We start from the raw sequence: 21,799 nt of genomic DNA, 5'->3' as shown, positions 1-21,799 counted from the left end.
AATGAACATATATATCTTAACTGTATACAGGCTAAGGAGCTTGGATTTTATTGTGATATGATTTGAAATTATTTATAAAATGGTTTTAAGAAAGAATAACATGAGTGGAGTACAGACTAGAAGAGGAGATTGAAAGTAGAAAGAGGTTTACCAAGTTAGAAGACTATACAACTGGAAAAATGAGCTCAAGGATGGGAAGAAAAAAGTTGGGATCTGAGAGATTTTTAGGATTTAAAATCCTAATGTTTTATCGTCAGATGGAATACATACACGTAAAAAGGTTTAGGAAACTAATGAAATACATCCAAATAAATGGGAAGGTAGAAAAAATGAAAATATATAATAAAAACCAAAGTTGTATATTTATATTAAAATTTAACATGTGACATACAGTTAAATCAATGTTTTGTTAAATCTCACTGGGAGATATAGGTAAAGGGGAAGAGAACTGATGAACGTCAAAACTAATAGAAATTTTGAAGGACATAGTTTTCTTATACTTTAAGAATACACAAACTGTATCAGGCTAATAAAGATATTTGCCAGATGTTTTGCACTTAAGAATAAGCTTCAGAGAAACCATTTTTAAGAACAAGTATAATTTGTGTTGAGCTCTGGTTATATTTAAGTAAGTTTAAAGCATTTCCAAGGTGCTATAATATATATTTGCCTTTGAAGAAAGAATGCTACTAATTTCATTTTATTACTAATTGGCCATATAACATTCATTAAAAGGGAGTACAAGGTAAGTATTAGCATATAAAATGTAGAAATGGTATAATCACAATCTGTATGAGTGAACTCTACTGAGACTATCTGCTGGTTGTAATTGTCCAAGGATAGTCAGATATAAAGCAATTGTCTTCCATTACTTTATCTTTTGATAAAATAAAAGTAGTTTAAATGGATATACTAGAAAATATTAAAGTTAAAAACAGAAAACTGAGATTTAGTTGAGTCTGACACTAATTTACTATGAGACCCTTGAGGTAATTCATTTAGCTTCTAAATATCAGTTTCTTTGTAAGTAACATACAGATATGTGTGGTATATGGTGCTAGACCAAATTTCTGGGAATTTAGAGACAAATTTGCATTTGAAAGAAAAGATTGATGTTTTCAGAGTTAGCCACCTTAAGCCATAATCTGTGAGTAGCTGAGAAGTTACACAAAATTATGTAGGTTGGCTTTGGTGTAGATACTGGAGAACTTAGAAAGCACACAGCTAATCAACTTTACTATACTATTTTAGTTAAATTTCTATCAACACAATTGCAATGTCACCTAGAAAAAGAACCTCAACATCAGGAGACTTTCTAGATCCCCAGCAACATCCAAGAAAAATGATGCTCTGATCAATACTCAATTTTCCAGTCTGCATCACAATCTTGCTTGACAATAGACATAACACATCAGGCTATCTCAGCTAGATACCAGCCAATAAGATCACTGAGGCCCTCTTTCTAACTTCATGTTTACCTAGACATTGTATGACTATAAATTTGATTTTCTATGCAAATTCTTTCTCTGGTGATAATTCACTAACCCTGATCATCTAGTTTATTTAATAGTTAAACTTTCTAGGGTAAATTAATAAGCTTTCATTTGGGTGACATTAGATTCTTGGCTGTTCTCTGTTCAGTCATATGAAGCTAAATATAGATGCTGGAGACCAAAGTATGGCACTTTCTAGAAATAGTTCGATCTCGTTACCTACTATTGTGCTACACATCTTATGGGTTTACTATAATCAAATCAAATGAGGTTATCAACACAAACTTATTATTTGTCAAATAAAATATTAGAAATGTATAGTATTTAACCACAAAAAAAAATTTTAACCTGTTGAAACCATAGCTTACTGGTTCAAGATAACAGACTTAGTCCAGTCATTTGTTTCTTATTCTTCTCAGGACCTCATTACCGTTCTAGTATAGAAACAAAGCCAGGAGCAATCCTTTATCAGCAAAGAGAATGGAAGTAGAACCACCAGCTGATGAGAGGTTCCAACAATAATCCAGAAGATGGAAGGCCACATTTAAAAGGTCTCCAGTAAAACAGACGGTTTTCCTCCCATTTATTTTAAAATATAATATGAGGATCAAGAAGTCCCAGATGCATGCACAGTTACCAGCAATGAGGCTTCCCAGTTCCTGATATTTAAATACGAATTGGCATAAATGTGAACGGATCATCAAATATATGTAGAAAACAATCAGCATGAGGGAAAAAGAAAACAAGATAAACAACTGTACTAGGATAACCAAAATTATAATTTTACTTAAAGGAAACCATTAAGAAAAATATTTACTATCTTCAGGTATAAAAGATATTATATCCATAAAATAAAGACGCTTGAAAAGAACAATCAGAACAAAAAAATACTCAGGGAAAATAACAATTTATTATATGAAATTAAAATTCATAATATGGTTGACGAAGCTGAATACATACCAAAGAACATAGAGCAAATGGTAGGCAGAAAAGATGAAAATGAGATAATACAAACGATCAATTGAAGATATTCAATAAATAATAAAAGAGAATTCCCCAAAGAGAGAACAGAAAATAGAAATAAACCATGAAGTAGCTTCAGAAGAAAAAATAAATTGGCATTAGATTTCTTACCAGTTAAAATGAAAGTAGAAGATAAAGTTCTAAGAAGAAATGACTTCTCATGTAGAATTCTAAGCACAACCAAACTATCCATTAATTGTGAGGACAGAATACTTTTCAGATATATGAGCAGTTTTCAGATATGTATTTCATATAAAGAATTTTATTTTTTACCCTAGTAAAACTAAGGGCTTGGGAGAATTCACCAAGAAAGAAGATATGATTTACAATGCATCAGAAGTCTAATGGACAGAAATTGTAGCATTATAATATATAATTATGATTCATAAAACTGAGCGGCAGAATCAGAAAGGAATTAATCTAAATACAAACAGGAAGTCAGTAGGTTCCCAGAAGGAAGTTTTCAGGTCATTACAATGGGTTTCATCTAACAGATAAAGTGAGCAAGAAGCTAGAAAATATTAGGCATACTAATATCTTATGTTACTTTAATAATACTATTTAGAAAGAGAAAAGACAAAGGAACAAATTTTAAAATGTGGTTCAATTTTACACATGTTTAAGGGAGACAAAGATATATTTTCTTATCCTCAAGGAACTTACATTTCTATAAAAAGTAGAATAGAGCTAAGATATATAAAGACTATACATTGAGAGAGAATAAGGTAACATTATAAAAAGTATAAATGCTATGGTAATTCAAAGGAAAAAAGAGAGCACACACGTTTGGAGATTCAAAAAAGAAGGCTGAGTTAGAAATTAACCTTGTAAGAAGATCAGGATTCTGACTGATGAAAATGGGAGGGGTAGGGCGAAGACTTTTTGTGATATTTCAAAAACAAATCATTGAAAAGCAAAGGTAGATAAGAATCTGGCCATGTCCAGAACATGTATGAAAAAAAGCTAGAGACTTGTGTTAAATAGTAGTAGTCCTTAAATCCTCGACTAAATTTATCAGATGATGTGAGGGGAGCACTTACAGTTTTTACTAGAGAAATGGCATTATCAGAGTACTTTGGAAGAGTGGTTTCCACAGTGTGGTTCCCAGACCAGAAAATTCTAGGGTCCCACCTCAGATCCGCTAAATCAAAAACTTTGGGTCAGGTGTGGTGGCTCATGCCTGTAACCCCAGCACTTTGGGAGGCTGAGGTGGGCAGATCACCTGAGGTCAGGAGTTCAGGACCAGCCTGGGCAACATAGTGAAACCCCGTCTCTACTAAAAATACAAAAATTAGCCGGGCATGGTGGCACGTGCCTGTAATCCCAGCTACTCAGGAGGCTAAGGCAGGAGAATTGTTGGAACCCGGGAGGCAGAGGCTGCAGTAAGCTGAGATCGCATCACTGCACTCAAGCCTGGGTGATGACCGAGACTCCGTCTCAAAAACAAACAAACAAACAAAAACACACACACAACTCTGCAATCTCAGTTTCACAAATCTTCCAAGTGATTTTGATGCATGCAAAAGTTTGATAACCTTTCTTTTACTCTAAGTTAAGGTAAAATCACTAAAAGGTACAGTAATTTAAGGGAGACATGATGGAAAGGGGATGTAAGGGTCATTATGGCAAACAAAACAAAACAAGACAAAACAAAACAAACTCTGCAGCTCTTAGTAACTGATTAGGTGTGGAGAAGAAGTGAATAACTACTTTGAAGAATGTGGTAGTATAAGAAATACTTAAGTCAGTATAGTCCAAAGTCTTTATATAATAGTTTATATTATCTTCCCCAAGAGCTATTCATTATAAACATTCTTATAAATACATTACCAAAATAAAGCAAAGTTCTTTATATTAGTTTTACATGATTAATAATTCTCATTTAGAGTTTCCTATACAGAGCTAACAGGTTAGCATCTTTATTTTTTCTTCCTTGACCTTGAGGTAACACCCTAACCTACATACTGCATCACAGCTACACACATGCTTTCATCCATAAGGGAAACCTAATGAGATAATGTTCAATAACCAGCTGCGGTGCTCAGAACTTATTAGGTTACACTATTAGTTCTCTATGAAGGAATATCCAGAACAAAACAAAGTCAAACAGGCCCAGAGGAAAAAAGAAATGTATAACCTTATTAGGTACACATAAATTTTAAAGATAATTATTATAGATATTATCAAAATTATAATGTGAAATATTAAACAAATACTTTCTAATTAAAACTCTTAAAAAATGGGCATCACCACTGACTCCCTTCTCTGTCTCTCTCAAACTATCAAGCAAATACTATTGGCTCTACCTTCAAAATATATCCAGATCCTGACCACTTTTTGCCACTGCCACTACCACCATAAGCTCTCCCTTGGATTATTGCAAAAGCCGCCTGTCAACCTGCTTTTACCCTTGGCTCATTATGGTCTGTATCACAGGTAGGCAAACTATGGCACACAGGGCAAATCAAGCCTATCATTTGTAAGTTTTATTGAAACATAGCCACAGCCATCCCTTAAGTAATGTCTATGGCAGTTTTCATGCTGCAATGGAAGAGCTGAGTGGTTATCATAGACTACTGCATGACCCACAAAGCCTGAAATATTTACTATCTGGCTATTTACAGAAAAAAGTTTCCAAGCCTTGGTCTATATGCAACACAGTAGTCAGAGTGATCCTGTGAGAACATAAGTCACATCATGCCATTCCTCTGTTCACAATCTTCCAGATACTTTTCATTTGAAAGTAAAAGCTGATGTCCTTAAAATTATCTGCTTGCTATTCCTCTACCTCCTCAAGCATATCCTGCTGTGTACTTGCTGTTAACACTATCTAGAATACTCCTCTCCAGATACTGTGTTTACTCCTCACTTCTTTAAAGTCATGTCACCTTCCCAGTAAGAATTCCCTTTCTCCTGTACCTAAAATTTCAAACCATTCCTCCTTCTGAACACCAGTTAATCTCCTTTGGCACTTTATTTTTCTCCATCATACTTGTCACCAGACATATTTATTTGTCTGTCTCCTTATATTAAGTAAGCTCCATGGGGACAGGGATACTAGAGTGTTTTGTTCACTGCTGTATCCCTAGCACCTAGAATAGTACCTAGCACATAGCAGACATCAATAAATATATGTTAAATGAGAAAGCACAATAATAATAGATGAGTAAAATTAAATGACCTATGTAATACTGGAAATTAAGACATTTATAAATTTATCTTAGAATTTCATGACTCACAGGATTGTGGTTCTCAGTATTACTAAAGAAGATATGTCAATATATTGGAAAGGTGACTGAAATGCAACACAGTCATTACTTAATATTGTATTCCACAAATAAAGAGGGTAACTTTCTAAATAAAGCTATCAAAATTATCAAAATTCTAGTAGAGTTGATGACTTATATTAATCTTATAAGCTAAATCTAACTATCCTTAACTTTCTCATCCTCACTACCAAATTTTCGGACCATATAACAAAAGGACCACATAGTTTTTTTAAAGGTGTCTGCCCCATGTTCTTCCGTCTAAAGAACCAGATGACCTACATTCTCCTGAAGAGGTTATCTTCTTAGAAAGTTACATACTTTCAGAAAGCTAAAGCTTAATATGGGGTAGGAAGTGTGAAGTAGATAGTCCATATTCAAACCTGCTTTTTAAATTAAGACAGGAACAATCTAGCACCATTTCATTTCGCATTATATTTAGGGACTACCATTAGGCTCACAGCACCACAGAAGATATTAACGAAGGTATTAGGAGACTGCCATCACAAAGCATCAGTGTCACTTTTTATTTCACCCTTTAAGACTTAGTTTCAGTGAAATTGCTTGACCAGCTTCATTTTAGCCTGTTAAAATTGGCTGTTCTTAACATGAACATTTTAACTTTAATTGGATAAATCCAACATCAGGTATCAACTAGTGTAGTAATTCTTTCAATATCATCAGTTTTAAACAAAAGTAAGCCTCTCTGGCAAAACACATTCTTTATGTATTTGTATATATTTATTTAGCTCACAGGCCAAAGTTTGAAGGGCAGAGATTTTTTTTTTTTTTCGCTTAAATCCATTGTTAGTGACAATGTAAGTGTTTAAACAGTATTGCTTTAGGAATCTCAGAAGTTCAAGTAGAAAGATATATTCCATATTCTGGGAAAAGATGGTACCAAGACTTTAAGAATTTAATTTTTTAAAAGTTTCAGTATCTACCTTCAGTAACTACCTTCTGTTACCTTCAGTAACTACCTACTAACTCATACTTTTCAACAAACTGGGAAAAAAGTCTTCTCTAAAATCAGCATCTACTTGGCAGATGTATGTCATCATTGTGTCTCTCATTGTTTCATCCTTAAAAATGTGTAATACTTTTAACTGCAGAGGTAATACAAGATATTTATTTTAAAAAAATAAGGTGATTATCTACTTTTCCTGAGGCACACAGACTTTTAGATTTTGTTTCTGCACGAAAGCATTTAAAAATGAGGTAATACATACACTTTCACCTACCATCACGGTGTTTACTTTTCTATGTCAAAACATACAAAGTTATATCATTACCTTGTATGTATTGCTATTTAAAGTATCTTCATTGGTAGATAAATACCCAGTTGGTTCCTTTTGTTTTGCTATTTCTTACGTAAACGTGGTGGGATTTGGATACTAGTTACTAAAATGAGATAAAATATGAATCTGGTTTCAAGACTTCTATCAGGGTAAACTAAAAGGAATAGGACAACTCTCCCTACCCCATGACTTGGGGTGGGGGTAGATGAGAAAAATAAATGGAGGCGAGAAGGAAAGAAGTTCAATCTAAGAATAGAGGTTTCATAGCTTGGTCAGACATGCATGTCCATACAGATAAACTAGCAGATAGTTAAAAAATAAGAAATGTAAGATTCTGAATTCTTGATTTATTCCCCTTATATTATTCAGCATAACTAGCTTATATACTGTCAACTCTCCAAACAACACTAAAAAACCTCATTGATCTAGCAAAGCTAAGTTTAGCAGACTAACTTCAGTGAGGAAGAACAAGAAGAGGAAAGACAGAGAAGGATATTTATAAGGTTTTAGGGTTGGGTGGGCTGGACCACTTTAATCAACATTTTTCAAGGTGAGGACCTGGTTAGAACCGACAAAATAGTTTTGGATTGGTAAGGATGATGAAATGAGAAGTCCTGAAGCAAGTCTTTTTGGGAAATCAGTCTTGACAAATAAGCTATTTTAGTTGTTTCACCATCATGAGTGAGAATTTCCTAAAGCAAGCATACAACTATGTTTGCTTGTTCTAAGTATTATTTAGCATAGAGGCATGGAAATATTCCTGCCCCAGAATTGTTTATCATAGTAATATTATATTGGCGCCAACTCCCCCCATTTTATGGGATTAAAAAGCTTTTAAAATTTATTGATCAGCTTTAAAAATGTTTTAGACTTTATTATGAATTGTTAAAATTAAATCTGGTACTCTGCAATGATGTGCTGGAGTAGACAGGTAAATCTGAAAAATAACCAGAGGGAAGGCTGGTAAATTTACTATTGTAAATTTACAATAGTCCCTCAATATCCACGGGGGTTGGTTCCGGGAATCACCCTCCCATTCCCACCCTAAGACACCGAAATCCATGGATACTCAAGCCCCTTATATAGCAGAATAGTATTAGCATATAATGTACTGCAAGGGTTTCATTCATTCATTCATTTTTTTTTTAAACTAGTTCTTGTCCTCTGCCAATATTTTGAGCTGATCTTATTCCTTTCCTTCAGTTGGCTGGGTCATAATCTGTGTTGATAATTCTAACACAGATTTTTGCAAGTCTATTTATACTCATTCTCTTGGTGAGCTCTCATCCAGTCTCACAACTTTACTTCCCATCTATTCCTGAGTAATCCAGTATAAATTTTTTCTCCAGAACTCCAGATACAACTTAATTGTCACTCAAGATCTCCACTTGATGTTTAATGAACGACTCAAACAAAAATGCTCAAAACTAAACTCTATGTTCTCCCTCAATACGTATATGTAAACAATAGAAAGATGGAATAAAGAATACAATTACTTTGCAGAAAGACTCAGGAGGAATTAGCCAACAAGAAATCTCCTGAATGCTGTTCAGTAAGATTCCATATGAAATATTAGATTTACCAACAATTGTTGGTAATAAATTCATGCTTTTAGTTCATGTGGCATTCAGTATGTGGGATTTTTAAAGGTTAGATTTTAAATATGTGGTAAAAAATCCCAAATCAATCCATTTATACTTTTTTAGTTATGTAATACAATTAAAGGATTAATGCTTGAGGTAATGGATACCACATTTGCCCTGGTGTGATTATTATTTATTGCACGCCAGTATCAAAATATCTTGTGTACCCCATAAATATATATACCTAGTATGTATCTACAAAAATTTAAGAAAAAAATCCCAAACCAAAACCACATTAAGGGATTCTCCTCAGTTAAAAATTTCTTAATTCTCTACTTCAGTCCATACAATCCTACTAAAACTGGATTTCCTAACAATTTAAGACTTGCTAGGTGCTAAATTTCTCTTCAAAGCATCAACACTATTGATCTCTAAACATGATACTTTATTGCATATTATAATGCCACAGTATGCTTTTTATCTTTCCTCTCCCAAACTCTTATGTCTCCTCCAATAACCCAGGTTTAGCCTTTCGACCTTTGTTTTTTCTTCATATTGTCTATAACTTTCATTCCTTTATTGCTTCAAACAACCATTTCCATTATATTTAAAAAGCAGCAACGGCCTCTCTCTTTTTATCTCTTGGTGCCCTAGTTTCTCCATCTGCAAAAATGATTAAACTAGCTAAATGATCTTTCTAAAGTTCTTTTTCTTTAACATTCTAGTTCATGTTTTTAAAACTGTTTACAACTTATGTGGCTCTTTATGGCCCTTATTCCCATATCTATGACTCTCATACAAAAAATGAGGGGATTCTTTGACTTACATAATATCTTAGACAAATGGTTTCAGAAGGATAGGTACTTGAGATTCTGTGAACATAAGTCAATGTGCTCACTTGTTACCTAAAGAAAGAAAGCTTGGGCCGGGCACGTTGGAAGCCTGAGGCAGGCAGATCATGAGGTCAGGAGATGGAGACCATCCTGACTAACACGGTGAAACCCTGTCTCTACTAAAAATACAAAAAATTAGCTGGGCGTGGTGGCGGGCACCTGTAGTCCCAGCTACTCAGGAGGCTGAGGCAGAAGAATGGCATGAACCCGGGAGGTGAAGGTTGCAGTGAGCCAAGATCACGCCACTGCACTCCAGCCTGGGCAACAGTGCGAGACTCCGTCTCAAAAAAAAAAAAAAAAAAAGACAGCTTGGTAAACAAGTTTTATTTATAGAGACTGTACTTTGAATCATCTCTTGATGATGGCCTTTTTTACTCCAGAACTTAAAGTTCAATTACTTTTTAATGTAAGATATCAATACACATTTTACTTATTCTTTCTTACATTATTATTTACAATAATTCTCATTTTCCCCCTTTGTACTTCCTATTTATATAATTATAAGCCTGCTTTAGCTTTTAATTTTGTCTGCTCATTTGTTTATAATTCATGTAGTTTGGTTTAACACATAGGTTTCCATTTTAGCATTTGCTGAGTTGTCTTAATCATCTGCCCTAGTAACATGGTATCCTAAAGCTAAATCCTAACCCTATTGGTCCTGTGATTATTTTTTAAGGCGCGCTCTCTCTCTCTCGGTCTCTCTCTACATATATATAGTAAGCAAATATACTTAATCTGAATAAAACCACAAAAATCAACTTTGATTTATAGAGATCATTCCATTTCTAGTCACTTTAATGTCCAAATAAGACAACATAAGTTTACAATAACAAAGGTAAAATAATTAAGCAGGGCAGCAGAAATAAAAATTTAGGTTAATGAATTTTTATAAATGATCATTTGGAAACATATTATCTTGCTTCACCCCTAACTGTAGTCTCCAAATATTCAATGGTGTTGCCACCATTCATTGCTATTATAACATACCAAATATATTTATGTCCTTATGCCTGGTTAATGCAGGTTTTTTTCTCTGCTTGAAATATCCACATGTTATTTTCTATTTATTCATTTAGATTTAACTTACTCTTTTGGGTCCACAGAAAGGTTATACTGCCCCCCAGGGCAGAATAAATCACCATCTCCTTTTGCTTTACCACAGCATTTTGATTTTAATTTCATTACAGCTTGCCATTTATTTTTTCTCTTATTGTAATTATTTATTTTCCTATCCAAGTCCATTAGACTACATGCTTTTTGAAGGTAAGTACTGTACACGTGTTTTCTCTGATACTTTCTCTTTCCCAAAATCAAACCCAGTACTGACAATGTCTTCTATTTTTGTCCATTAAGGTACACTGGTCTTTCATCTTCCTATTTTGACTCAAATATTTATAGTTTCCAAATGTACATGGTCTTTTAAATAATTATTTGTTTTACATATTGTATTCACATTTACACACAAATTGTCTACATGTAAAGGTCCCCTTGGAGTAACAGCATGTAAAATTTAAAACTTGATTCCTAATTTGCTCAGTTGACTCACTTTGAACATAAACTATGCATTACCTGTCAGGATGAATTAAGTAATATTGTCATTTTAAGAGAACTTCATAAAAATAGTAAGATAGGCATGCTTTATAGGATTACTGCTAAATTATTCTATTCTTTAACAGATTATTTTAAACACAAAGTACTTAAATCATTTTTAGACAAATGACTCTCATTTGAAACCTAATCATTTTAAACACAACTAGGATTCCAGCAATATTTTCTGTTGAAAAAATGTCAGATCGCCTCATATATAAACAAAATATTAATTTTAAAAGTCTAAAATATATTTAATATTGATAAGACAGCAACACATGGATTTTTGGAAATTGCTGCTTTAGTATCTCTCCAGGGAGATTAACTTTTCTCAGAATTTTATAACACTGATAATTAAAATTTTTGTTTTTAAATCTAAAAATCATTCTCTAAAATTCTGTTACTTGCAACAGACACATTGCAAAGCTGCCATCAAATGCCTTATGAGTTATTTATTATAGTATCATTTACTCTAGTCAAATGTTGTCACTAAATACGTTGTAAAGAATAGTGTATACTGCTACATAAGTCCCTCACCATCCCTCGCCCTAAGAGTAGGGATGCAACCCCATCCCTACCCTTATGTGTCTAATCCAATGTCCTAATCTACTTATCTTTATCATTACTATTCACTTAAAAAACTACCCTGCCACCCCAAATTTAGTTATACTATCTCTACCATCCTCTTCTAAGTATGTACTGGCAAATTTAACATTTAGAGATGTGCTATAGAACAAAACAAAGTTGGGAAAGATAAACCCATAAAACTAAAGGGTATGTTTTTGTACTGCAAAATAACATTTCAAAGAATGAGTCAACTAAAATGTTTAAGAAAAAATATTCAGTAGTTCAAAGGGAATCATTTTTAACTACTATAAATTAGATTAGACTGAAAAAGAAAAATACTGAATGTGATTCATAAAAAAGTTATAGTCAAGTGTATTATTTGATTAAATCTTATTGACCTACAATATAAAAAATTCACTCAGTCCAGTAATATCGGGGCATTTTAAAGGCCCCGTTATCAGTTCAACATAATTTTGAAACTACAATTTGTTTTTGTTTTACAGCTAATGTTTCAATACTACTGGAACAATTTGAACTACAGAATCTATTTTAGATCTTCAAGATCATTGACTCCTTGTTTAAAAACAAATTACAAACCAATTAAACACTAATTTTTCAATCTGTTTTCATCCAGCTAAATATGGCAACTCAAAGCACTTCAACTATCAACCCTACTTGTGATGTACGTATACATTTCAAAGTAAAAAATCTTGAACTAACATCATTAAGTAGAACTGGAAAATTCTGTTGTATTTATTTATACTAACAACATTTTACTATTATTTCTTCAGGCAAAATAAAGCTATCCCCATCAGATGTTTATCTATCTCATCTCTTGATTTTAATCCTTTCTCTCAGTTTTAGTCTCTTCCCTTATTTCCCTACAAATCCTGGACTCTGTGGTCACTGTTTATTTTCTAACCTTCAACTTGTCCTTTGCTTTCCATCCTTAAATCCCCAATTTTCCTTCAGTTCTTCAATCCATTCCTTCCCCTAAACAACCTAAGAACTGATGGAGAAAAATTATACAAGTTGTGTAGACTTGTTCAATAAAAATATAAACTTGATAATTTCACCTCTGTCCCTTGACATATTTACCTATCATTAACTTACCTTCAGTTAGACTCTCTCTTAATCCCCTTCATAGGCTATCAAAAGCTTTTGCTACTTTCATCAGCTGTCTACCCCACAGCCTGCTTAATTCTCAGTACATGTCCTGAGCTCACCCTTTATAGCCAGTTGAGACAATTATACAGATATGCCACTTCTTGCCTACCCTCAGATAGTAACTTGTTCCTATCTGAGGCCATATCCTTGCTTCCTTCTTTACAATGTACAGAAGGAAATATCCCTCATTCTATCTAAAGCATTCTGTCCTGGATATTCTTAATACCATATCCCCCAGAATTGGATGATATTGGTCCATCATTCATCCTTTCTGACATCTTTCTTCAATCTTTCCTGCTCCAGTAGTTCCATCCCATTATCCCTGAAGTCTCTCCTAACTAAAAGAAAAAAAAAAAGTTCTTGACCCTGCACATCTTCTTCATGGAATTAATTTTTATCTCTAACATTAATTTTTTTCTCTTTTTTCAGCCTTCTTCTCTGTACCTTCCTTATCAGCTTGCCTTTAAATAATGATTATCCTGGGTTCCAGTGTCCCTTCTCTTCTCACTCTCTACCCTCTGAGTTTCTCACATATACAGGAACTCATATGCACCCCTGAGGGATTGGTTCCAGGACTCTGTTGGAAACCAAAATCCACGAATGCTCAAGTCCCTTACATAAAATGATGTACTTATACACATCATCCCACATCTTTTAAATTATCTCTAGATTACTTATAACACCTAATACAATGTAAATGCTATGTAAATAGTTGTTATACTTGTATTGTTTTTTGTGTTTTTTTAAAATTGTTGCTTTGTTATCTTTTATTTTATTTTTCCCAAATTCTTTCTGACCCAAAGTTGGTTGAATCCGTGGATCTGGAAACCATGAATATGGAGGGCTAACTTGATACCCAACTGCTTATGAGACCTCCACCTGAACATTTTTGAGACATCTCAAGTCAACTAATCATTTTTTTTACTATTTTTCTAATCTTAGTACTTTTTTTTTTTTTCTGAGACAGGGTCTTGCCCTGTCGCCTGGGTCAGAGGGCAGTGGCATGATCTCGGCTCACTGCAACTTCCACCTCCCAGGTTCAAGTGATTCTCCTGCCTCAGCCTCCCAAGTAGCTGGGATTACAGGGGTGCACCACCACATTCAACTAGTTTTTGTATTTTTAGTAGAGACAGAGTTTCGCCATGTTGGCCAGGCCGGTCTCAAACTCCTGACCTAAGGTGATCCGCCTGCCTCGGCTTCCAAGTATATTTTTTATCTCAGCTGGTAACACCAAAATTAATCAAAGTACTCAGTAACTACAGTGTCATTCTAGAATCTCCTGTTTCTCTCACCATTGCTCTACAACCAATCAGAAATTCTTCCAATTTACTCCTTAAATTTCTTTATTTCACACCCTCATGACCACTGTTTAGTTTAGGCTTTCAACTCTCTTGGATTATTTTAGATAGCTCTCCCTCCCCTAAGTGATTTCCATACTCTGGTCTCAATTTCTCAAATCCATTATCTAGATAACTGCTATAATTAACTTACTGAAAATAAATCAGATCATAACTTCTACTTTCTTACTTGAAACACTTCATTACTTCTTTAGTCACTTTCTAAAACCTTTTATGATCTGACTCATGACTCTGCCTTCCTCCCTCCAACCCCTAAACAAAACCAGTGTTTCAAACTCTCTTGAACACACGCCTGTGCCATTTAAGGTAATTGTTTGCACACTTTATTCTTTTGCCTAGAACAGCCTTCCCTTGATGTGCATACCAGATAACCCTAAAATGTAACTCTGCTATCTCTTTTCTGAAACGTTTCTTTTTTGACTACTACTCCACAGTGATCCCCACCAGGCAGAGTTAATTGCGTCTTCCTCTGGCCTATCCCTGTACCCTATACTTGTTCCTAATACTCTATTACATTACATAGTTGACCCTGCTATAAAAAACTCAGAATTTGTGTTTTTCATAATGGTATTCATGAATGATTCATGCAGAAATACACTATATTTGACACATTACTTTACCATAAAAAAAAGCATGTTGAAGGCAAGATTCGAAAACACTTTTACAAATTTTGAAAGAATAAATCAGGAATCCTTAATCAGAAATGAATACTATAACATTCAAAGAAAAAAAATCACCTAAACGACTCACATAGAAAAAAAAAAAAAAGATACTCTAAAAATACACAGAGGTTAAGAGCACACAATTTTTGTCAGTGTACACATATAATATTAACACAGTGCCTTGAAAACAACTGTATGTTTTTAAAGTTAACTGCTACTATAACTAACACTATTATTATTAAATTAAATAACCAGACATGGATGAATTAAAAATTGTTCTAGGTCATAAGTACTTTTGGTCTTGGTACTAAGAACTGTAGATTCCACCAAATTCCTTTATCTTTTTAAGGAAAAAAATCACTTAAGAGTGATTTCTTGGCTGGGTGCGGTGGCTCACGCCTGTAATCCCAGCACTTTGGGAGGCCAAGGCAGGCGGATCACGAGGTCAGGAGATCGAGACCATCCTGGCTAACACGGTGAAACCCCGTCTCTATTAAAAATACAAAAAATTAGCCAGGAGAGGTGGCGGGTGCCTGTAGTCCCAGCTACACGGGAGGCTGAGGCAGGAGAATGGCGTGAACCCCATGGGGCGGAGCCTGCAGTGAGCCGAGATCGCGCCACTGCACTCTGCACTCCAGCCTGGGTGAAAGAGCAAGACTCCTCAAAAAAAAAAAAAAAGAGTGATTTCTTATTACACTAGTAAATGTGATAAATAAATAAAAAATTACTTCCTAAGTAATTTTAATGGTTCTTTCTCTAATGCAAATCCTTTCATCAACAAGAAATTCTACTGAAGAGATTTACCAACCTCTACTTGCTAAATGTTTCCTTCTTACCACGTAGTAAAACAAATGCATCAAATGATTAACACAGCAAAATGCCAGGAAATTCTTTTCCTACAAAGTTGTAAGTTCTAAAACAAGCTGCTTTTACCTTCAGGAGCATCTGCATCACATCTCTTTGGCACAGAAAGGGTTGAGTTGCCTTTATGATTATCAGAAGTCACATTAGTCTGAAAGATAAAAATATAGCTAAAATATAAAAACCACATTAATAAATACATTTGGATTTAAAAAGTAATCACTATGAACTGTACACTCTGTATACTAACTACATCTATCTAACATTCCAAAATGTAAATTTTATGCAACATTGCTCTTAGAAGAAAAATAACTACGGCAAATTAAACATTAAGGCTTTTTGCAATAATCCTTTAGGTCCTGTGTTGAACAACAGGGCTTCTTCCCAGAACAAACAAATTCCATTTTTAGTACAAAGTATAGCACCTGAAAGGAATGCTATTTTCAGACTGTGGAACATGCAAAGAATATCTTTTGTCCAAGCAAAAGCACAATCTTCCTTCATTCCTTCACAGGAGGATGTTTAATAAGCATGACCTAGTGAGGCAGGTGAAGGGTATGAGTCAAGAAGACAATAAAAAGGTATAAGAAGTGAGAAATATGGTTCAGGTGGTTTTCCAGCATGGTGTTTCCCAAACTCAGGTCATTCATGTACCTCCATCATGATCTGTGCTTTATCTGTTTCACCTACATTATAACTAAATATTTTTCAATCAAACAGCCTTTTAACACTCACCAATATTATGGATGGTACTGATTGAGGGTTGATATGTTTGTTAGATTTTTCTTTCTAATTGCATGTTAAAGTGAAGAAAGAATGAAGGAAGAACAGGATAAAAAAGAAACGATCTGGGCACACTGATTTAATCATGAAAGACTCCACTAAAGCAATGCTTGATCAGGCCCTGAAACATAAATATATGGTTTGAACAGTTAAGAAGTAGAGCAAAAGGTATTTTAAAAAAAGGAAAAAAACTAAACAAAGTTTGAATCAGATATGGTCAGAATATTTTGAAACGTCAGAAAATCCAAACTTACTGTTCTATTAAAACTAAAAGCCACAGTTGGCTTTTGAGAGATGGACAACATCAATAAATCAGTATATGAGGATATCCATCATGTTAAAAGAATGTATAGTTATCTACATATAAAATGTTTATAAAGCCTCTTCTAGGGGATTCATAGTACCAATGAACGGACATGCTGTGCTCACCAAAACGTTCTTTGGGAGTCATTAAAATTAGTTAAAATGTTATTTTAGAGGAAGTATTATGAGTTTCAATAAAGTACTAAGGTAAAGCTCAGAGCACCATAGGACCTATTTAAGGAACTACTGTAATGAAATTCTGTGTGTTTCAGAAAAACAACAGTATGAAACAAATATAAATATGCTAAAAATAGAAATAAAAAAACAGTTTTAGCAATATTAAATTTAATCTGATGAGCTAATAGCTTATGCTAACCATCACAATTAAAATTTGATTTTAAATATCACTATCTTTAAACTGTCAAAATAATCAAGTTTTAAATATTTCACCTACCTCTATTAAGTAATTTTGGCTTCCATACATAACATATTGGGGAGCAAGACTATAAATCATGTAGCTAGTGTGAAGGACAATAAGCAGAAGTATCATGCAGAGAAAAAGGAGTGCTTGGGGCCTGGTTCTACCTCTTCTGATTTTATATAACTGGAAAGAAAAGAGTGACAAAATTTCAGCAATATATTTCATTTGTAAAGCATTAAATCCTGTTCTTGTGTTATGGGAAATGATTTACACAGTTCAATCAACCATTATTTTTCTTCCAAAGTAAATACTAAAAGTTCTTAATCATCCCAAATAATTTTAAGATTATTCACATGGTCTATTTCCAGAGAAATCTTCTAAACTTATTGTGTAACAGCATCTGTTAGAAGTTCATGGAGCTAACTGTGAACTACTTCTAGTTCTATCTAAAGATTAGAAGTATGAATTTAAACTATAAGTATCAGTAACATACTATGGTTGTTATATAATTTTTATAATACAGCATAAGAATAGACAATGTCATGTTTATAAACATCTATTTCTATGAAATACTCGCGACATCCTTATACTTTGCTATAAAAATTAATTTATGAAAAACTCTGATAATCTTACTAAAGAGCTTTTCACATTTATCTATACTAAAGGGAAATGAAAACATATGGTAACTGAAATATAAGGAACCAGGTAACTTGCTTCATTTCAATAGCATAGCAAATACTTTTATTTTAGCAACTTAGGTATCACCTCCCTGTTTTATTAGTAGATTGTAGTATACTACAATTATACTATTGTAGTACAGACTCCAATTCTAGATGGGATGACAATAAGATCATTCATAAATTTACATTTCCCAGGTTCCTTCACAGCCAGTAGTGGCCATGTGATAAAATATCAAACACGAAAAGGAAAGCAGAAGTCTGTTAGGCATTTCTGTAAAAGTCTTGTTTTATTGATATAATTGTATACCCCTTTCTCCTAACTACCTTTTTCTTCACAGAATATGAACAGGATAAAAGGAACGGCAGCAGCCATAATACAATCATGACAGAGATACTCAAAGAATTACAGAGATATTGGATCTGACTTTTTGAGCTACTGAAGCAATACTATATTCTTTTTTTCCATAGCAAGAAATCTTTCATTAGTTCAAGCCACTATTTAACTGAGTTCTCTTTTACCCACAGCTGGAAGTAGTGTCTACCTGATACAGTTTCATTTTAAAATTGTTAATTTATCTCAAAATAAGCATTTGAAGAAAATAACCAATGATATGGTAATCTTTACTAATAGGGAGGGCTATCTTTGAGCTTCAGTGTATCTATTATATTCGAATGTGTTTCTACTAAGAAATAATATAACTTTAGGACCAGGGTTTCTCAACCATGGAACTATTGACATTTTAGGCTAGATAAGTCTGCCCTATGCACTACAGGATTTTTAATAGAATCTCTGGCCCCTGCCCACTACATGCCAGTAGCATTCCCCAATTATAACAACTAAAAATATCTCTAGATATTGTCAAATGTTTCCAGAGGGGCAAAATCACCCCCGTTTGAGAACCACTGCTCTAGATAAAAAGTACTTTTATGTCAACATTAAGTGAAAAGGCTAGTATTTCTCTCACTTGTGGTATAAAGACACAGCTACTATATTCTAAATCTAAGATAATTTGTAATAATGGACATTACACACAAAATGATGAGAAAAAAATAATACTGTAATATATACTTACTCTAATCCAAAAGAACCATATGCCAATATTTCGAATTCCTGCCATTGAAGTAAAAATAAAGTACATAATAATAATTGTTATAAGAATATAATCAAGAGGGAAAACCTGAAAAAAAAAGATGAAATTAAATTTAACATATAAACTATAAGCACTCCTAACAGTCACATAAAATAAACTAAAAACTTCATTATTCCCATTTGGCAAATGTTTACAATATCAACCTTGATTTAGATTAGGCTACTGTGTTTAAAAAAAAAATCCTCAAAAAACAAACAAATACCAAACTATTACCAAAATTTTTAATACCATTATCCTAAGAAAAATACTAAAGCAAATTAAACTAAAATTGCATTTATCTATGAGATAAAAGACTTGATTATATATTAATACCAAAAATAATTTGGAGAGGGTCACCTCATGTTATATAATATATCCCAAGTCAAATTATGTATAACTTAAAAGTCCAGGAATATATCAATATAATATTTAAAGCAACATGTCAATGTATAAATTACAGGCAAATAAAAAGTAAAACTAGAAAATAATATAAGCATATGTCAAACTATTCATAGGTTTTTAGCATAATAATTTTATGTGCAACAGGATGTCAGAATGTTTGCTAGACTCTAGCATTTTATACTGTAGCTGCTACAGTATAAAATGATTGATATTTTACTTACTGTTTGTAGTAGAGGCAAAAGCATATTCAGTGGATTACTCAGGTTAGCTCCAAAAATTATGAAACCAGAATCTATTCCAGCTGAATGAAGAGCTTTATCTAAGCTAAAAAAATTATAAAGAATGAAATTTATGTTATACTATCAAATTTTCAGCAAATTTAGAAAAAATATAATTTAAGCATGCAAATACAGCTGAGTCAAAGAAAACAATGGATAACAAATTAAACCTCACTTATATCTCACAGCTATTCTTCAATTGGTGGAGAATAAAGAAACACTCTATTATTGGACATTTTAGCCATTCTTTGAGTTAATGCTATAGAACACTTCAAGTAAAAAAGCTACTTAAGATGAATAGCCTACACTAATGGTATTCAGCAACAAAATATATATTATCACAGAATTTGTATAAGTGCTTTAGAAAATGTGTCTACTGTACTTACTTTGACAAGAAGAGAGAAATTACAAACAGCAATGCAACTAAGATGAAAAATATTCCCCAGGCGATCTAAAAGCAAAATTATATTCATTAAAATATAGTTCTAAAAGTTGATATTAAAAGCACAAAACCATTATATTCAATATGAGTTGCTAGAATATGACAATGATCTAACAAAAACAACCTAAGATACATTTTAATTTAGTATACAATTCCAGGCATTTATACCTGATTTTTCATTATGAGACTATTTGATCGAGAACATGTACATAAAAGAGACAAAGCATTTGAAAAGTCTTCACTAATAAGTAAACAAATGAAACTCTTTGTTAGACCAAATACAAAGTTTTTATTCTATTACACTGAAATGAGACTGAAAAGTACATTATGACTAACACACAGACACACACACATACACACACACACACACCCCAAAACCATGAAATGCAGGTTATATTACCCTGTTAGTTAAAATAGAAAATTTAGAACATTGTCCCATAGAAGTAATAGTATATATAAATGATATATATAGTGGTTAAATTATATTACAATCCATAAAAGCCTATACAAGTGATACTATTCCTGAAACAGAGTACTAACAATACTGAAAAAATTGTCACGTAAAACAATGTTTCTGTGGAAAAATGTCCTAAGCACTGTAAGTAGTGGAACACATTTCTCCCAATTGTATGAACTTTATATTAAAGAAGGTAGAAAAAGAGGAAGAAAAATATTATAACTGAGTCTCTAATGAAAAGTTTCAGAATATAAAAGAGGTGAAATCTATGTTAGCAAAAACCTAAGCCCTTTCTCCCCCGAAATCTTCCCCAAGTTCCAAGGACAACTGGGCTAAAGAGTTGTCAAGACCAGACCCAAAAAGAAGAGTCCCAGAAAGCACAGTTAAGTGTGTTGGGCTCCTCCTTTAACTGGAATTGATATAAATAGATCAATGAATGTTATGAAATTATGAATGGTAGGGAGATTTTTTCATCTTATTTCACATGACTGTTGAAGTAAATTTTAGAATCCTGAGAGAATAAAAGAAGTAACGTATGAACCTTCCTAGCCTGAAAAGATGATTTTTGGAAGTAATTTTAGGCCTGTGCTCTGCGGAATTCTTCAGTTATGGCAGGGTGCCTTTGGGGCTCACTGGGAAGGAGAGAGTTGACAATGAGAGGGGACCAAGAAGGCTATAGTCATCTCTTGAAAACAGAGTGATATTGCATGTACTATTTTTCATGCTGGGATTCCGCAAGAGAATTCATTATTTAAAAAGGGTTTCATTGCAAAAGATTTTGAAGTGACTCCTTTATAGTAACAAATGTTCATTAGTAGAGGGTATAAAGGAGTTATACTTTTTTTTCTACTAGATTCAGGCATCTATATTTGGTACTGTGGTGAACCGAAAGGCAACACAGACTTAGGATTCTCAAGTGAAAAACATTCCTTCCTAATAGCTGTTAACAAAAAATAGTTTGTAGCATGAGGCAGTATAACTATGAAGTGCCAATTAGTAGTAGGAGAACATGATATAGAAACAGCATTTGAAGTTAAGATTCCCTCCCTTTGATATCCATTTTGGCAAAAAAAAAAAAAAAAAAAAAAAAATTTTAAATTAAAAAAAAAAACCCTCTTAGCTATCTTCCCACTCTGTAGAGATGA

The 21,799-nt window shown here is 33.3% G+C and overlaps 1 protein-coding gene across 1 annotated transcript in view; it reads right to left on the bottom strand.

Moving 5' to 3' along the window:
* Nucleotides 1-21,799, bottom strand: part of LMBRD1 (LMBR1 domain containing 1) — a 123,744-nt gene that overhangs the window by 6,021 nt on the left and 95,924 nt on the right. The window contains exons 10-14 of the mRNA XM_003271088.3: nucleotides 20,142-20,206; nucleotides 19,699-19,801; nucleotides 19,019-19,123; nucleotides 17,299-17,448; nucleotides 15,831-15,909 (exon numbers count right to left, since the gene is read on the bottom strand). Of these exons, the coding sequence (XP_003271136.1) occupies nucleotides 15,831-15,909; nucleotides 17,299-17,448; nucleotides 19,019-19,123; nucleotides 19,699-19,801; nucleotides 20,142-20,206 (502 nt within the window). The remainder of the gene's footprint in view (nucleotides 1-15,830; nucleotides 15,910-17,298; nucleotides 17,449-19,018; nucleotides 19,124-19,698; nucleotides 19,802-20,141; nucleotides 20,207-21,799) is intronic.

This window comes from Nomascus leucogenys, chromosome 3 (assembly GCF_006542625.1).
Source record: "Nomascus leucogenys isolate Asia chromosome 3, Asia_NLE_v1, whole genome shotgun sequence".
Lineage (NCBI taxonomy): Eukaryota > Metazoa > Chordata > Mammalia > Primates > Hylobatidae > Nomascus > Nomascus leucogenys.
This window is presented reverse-complemented; position numbering and strand designations above follow the sequence as displayed.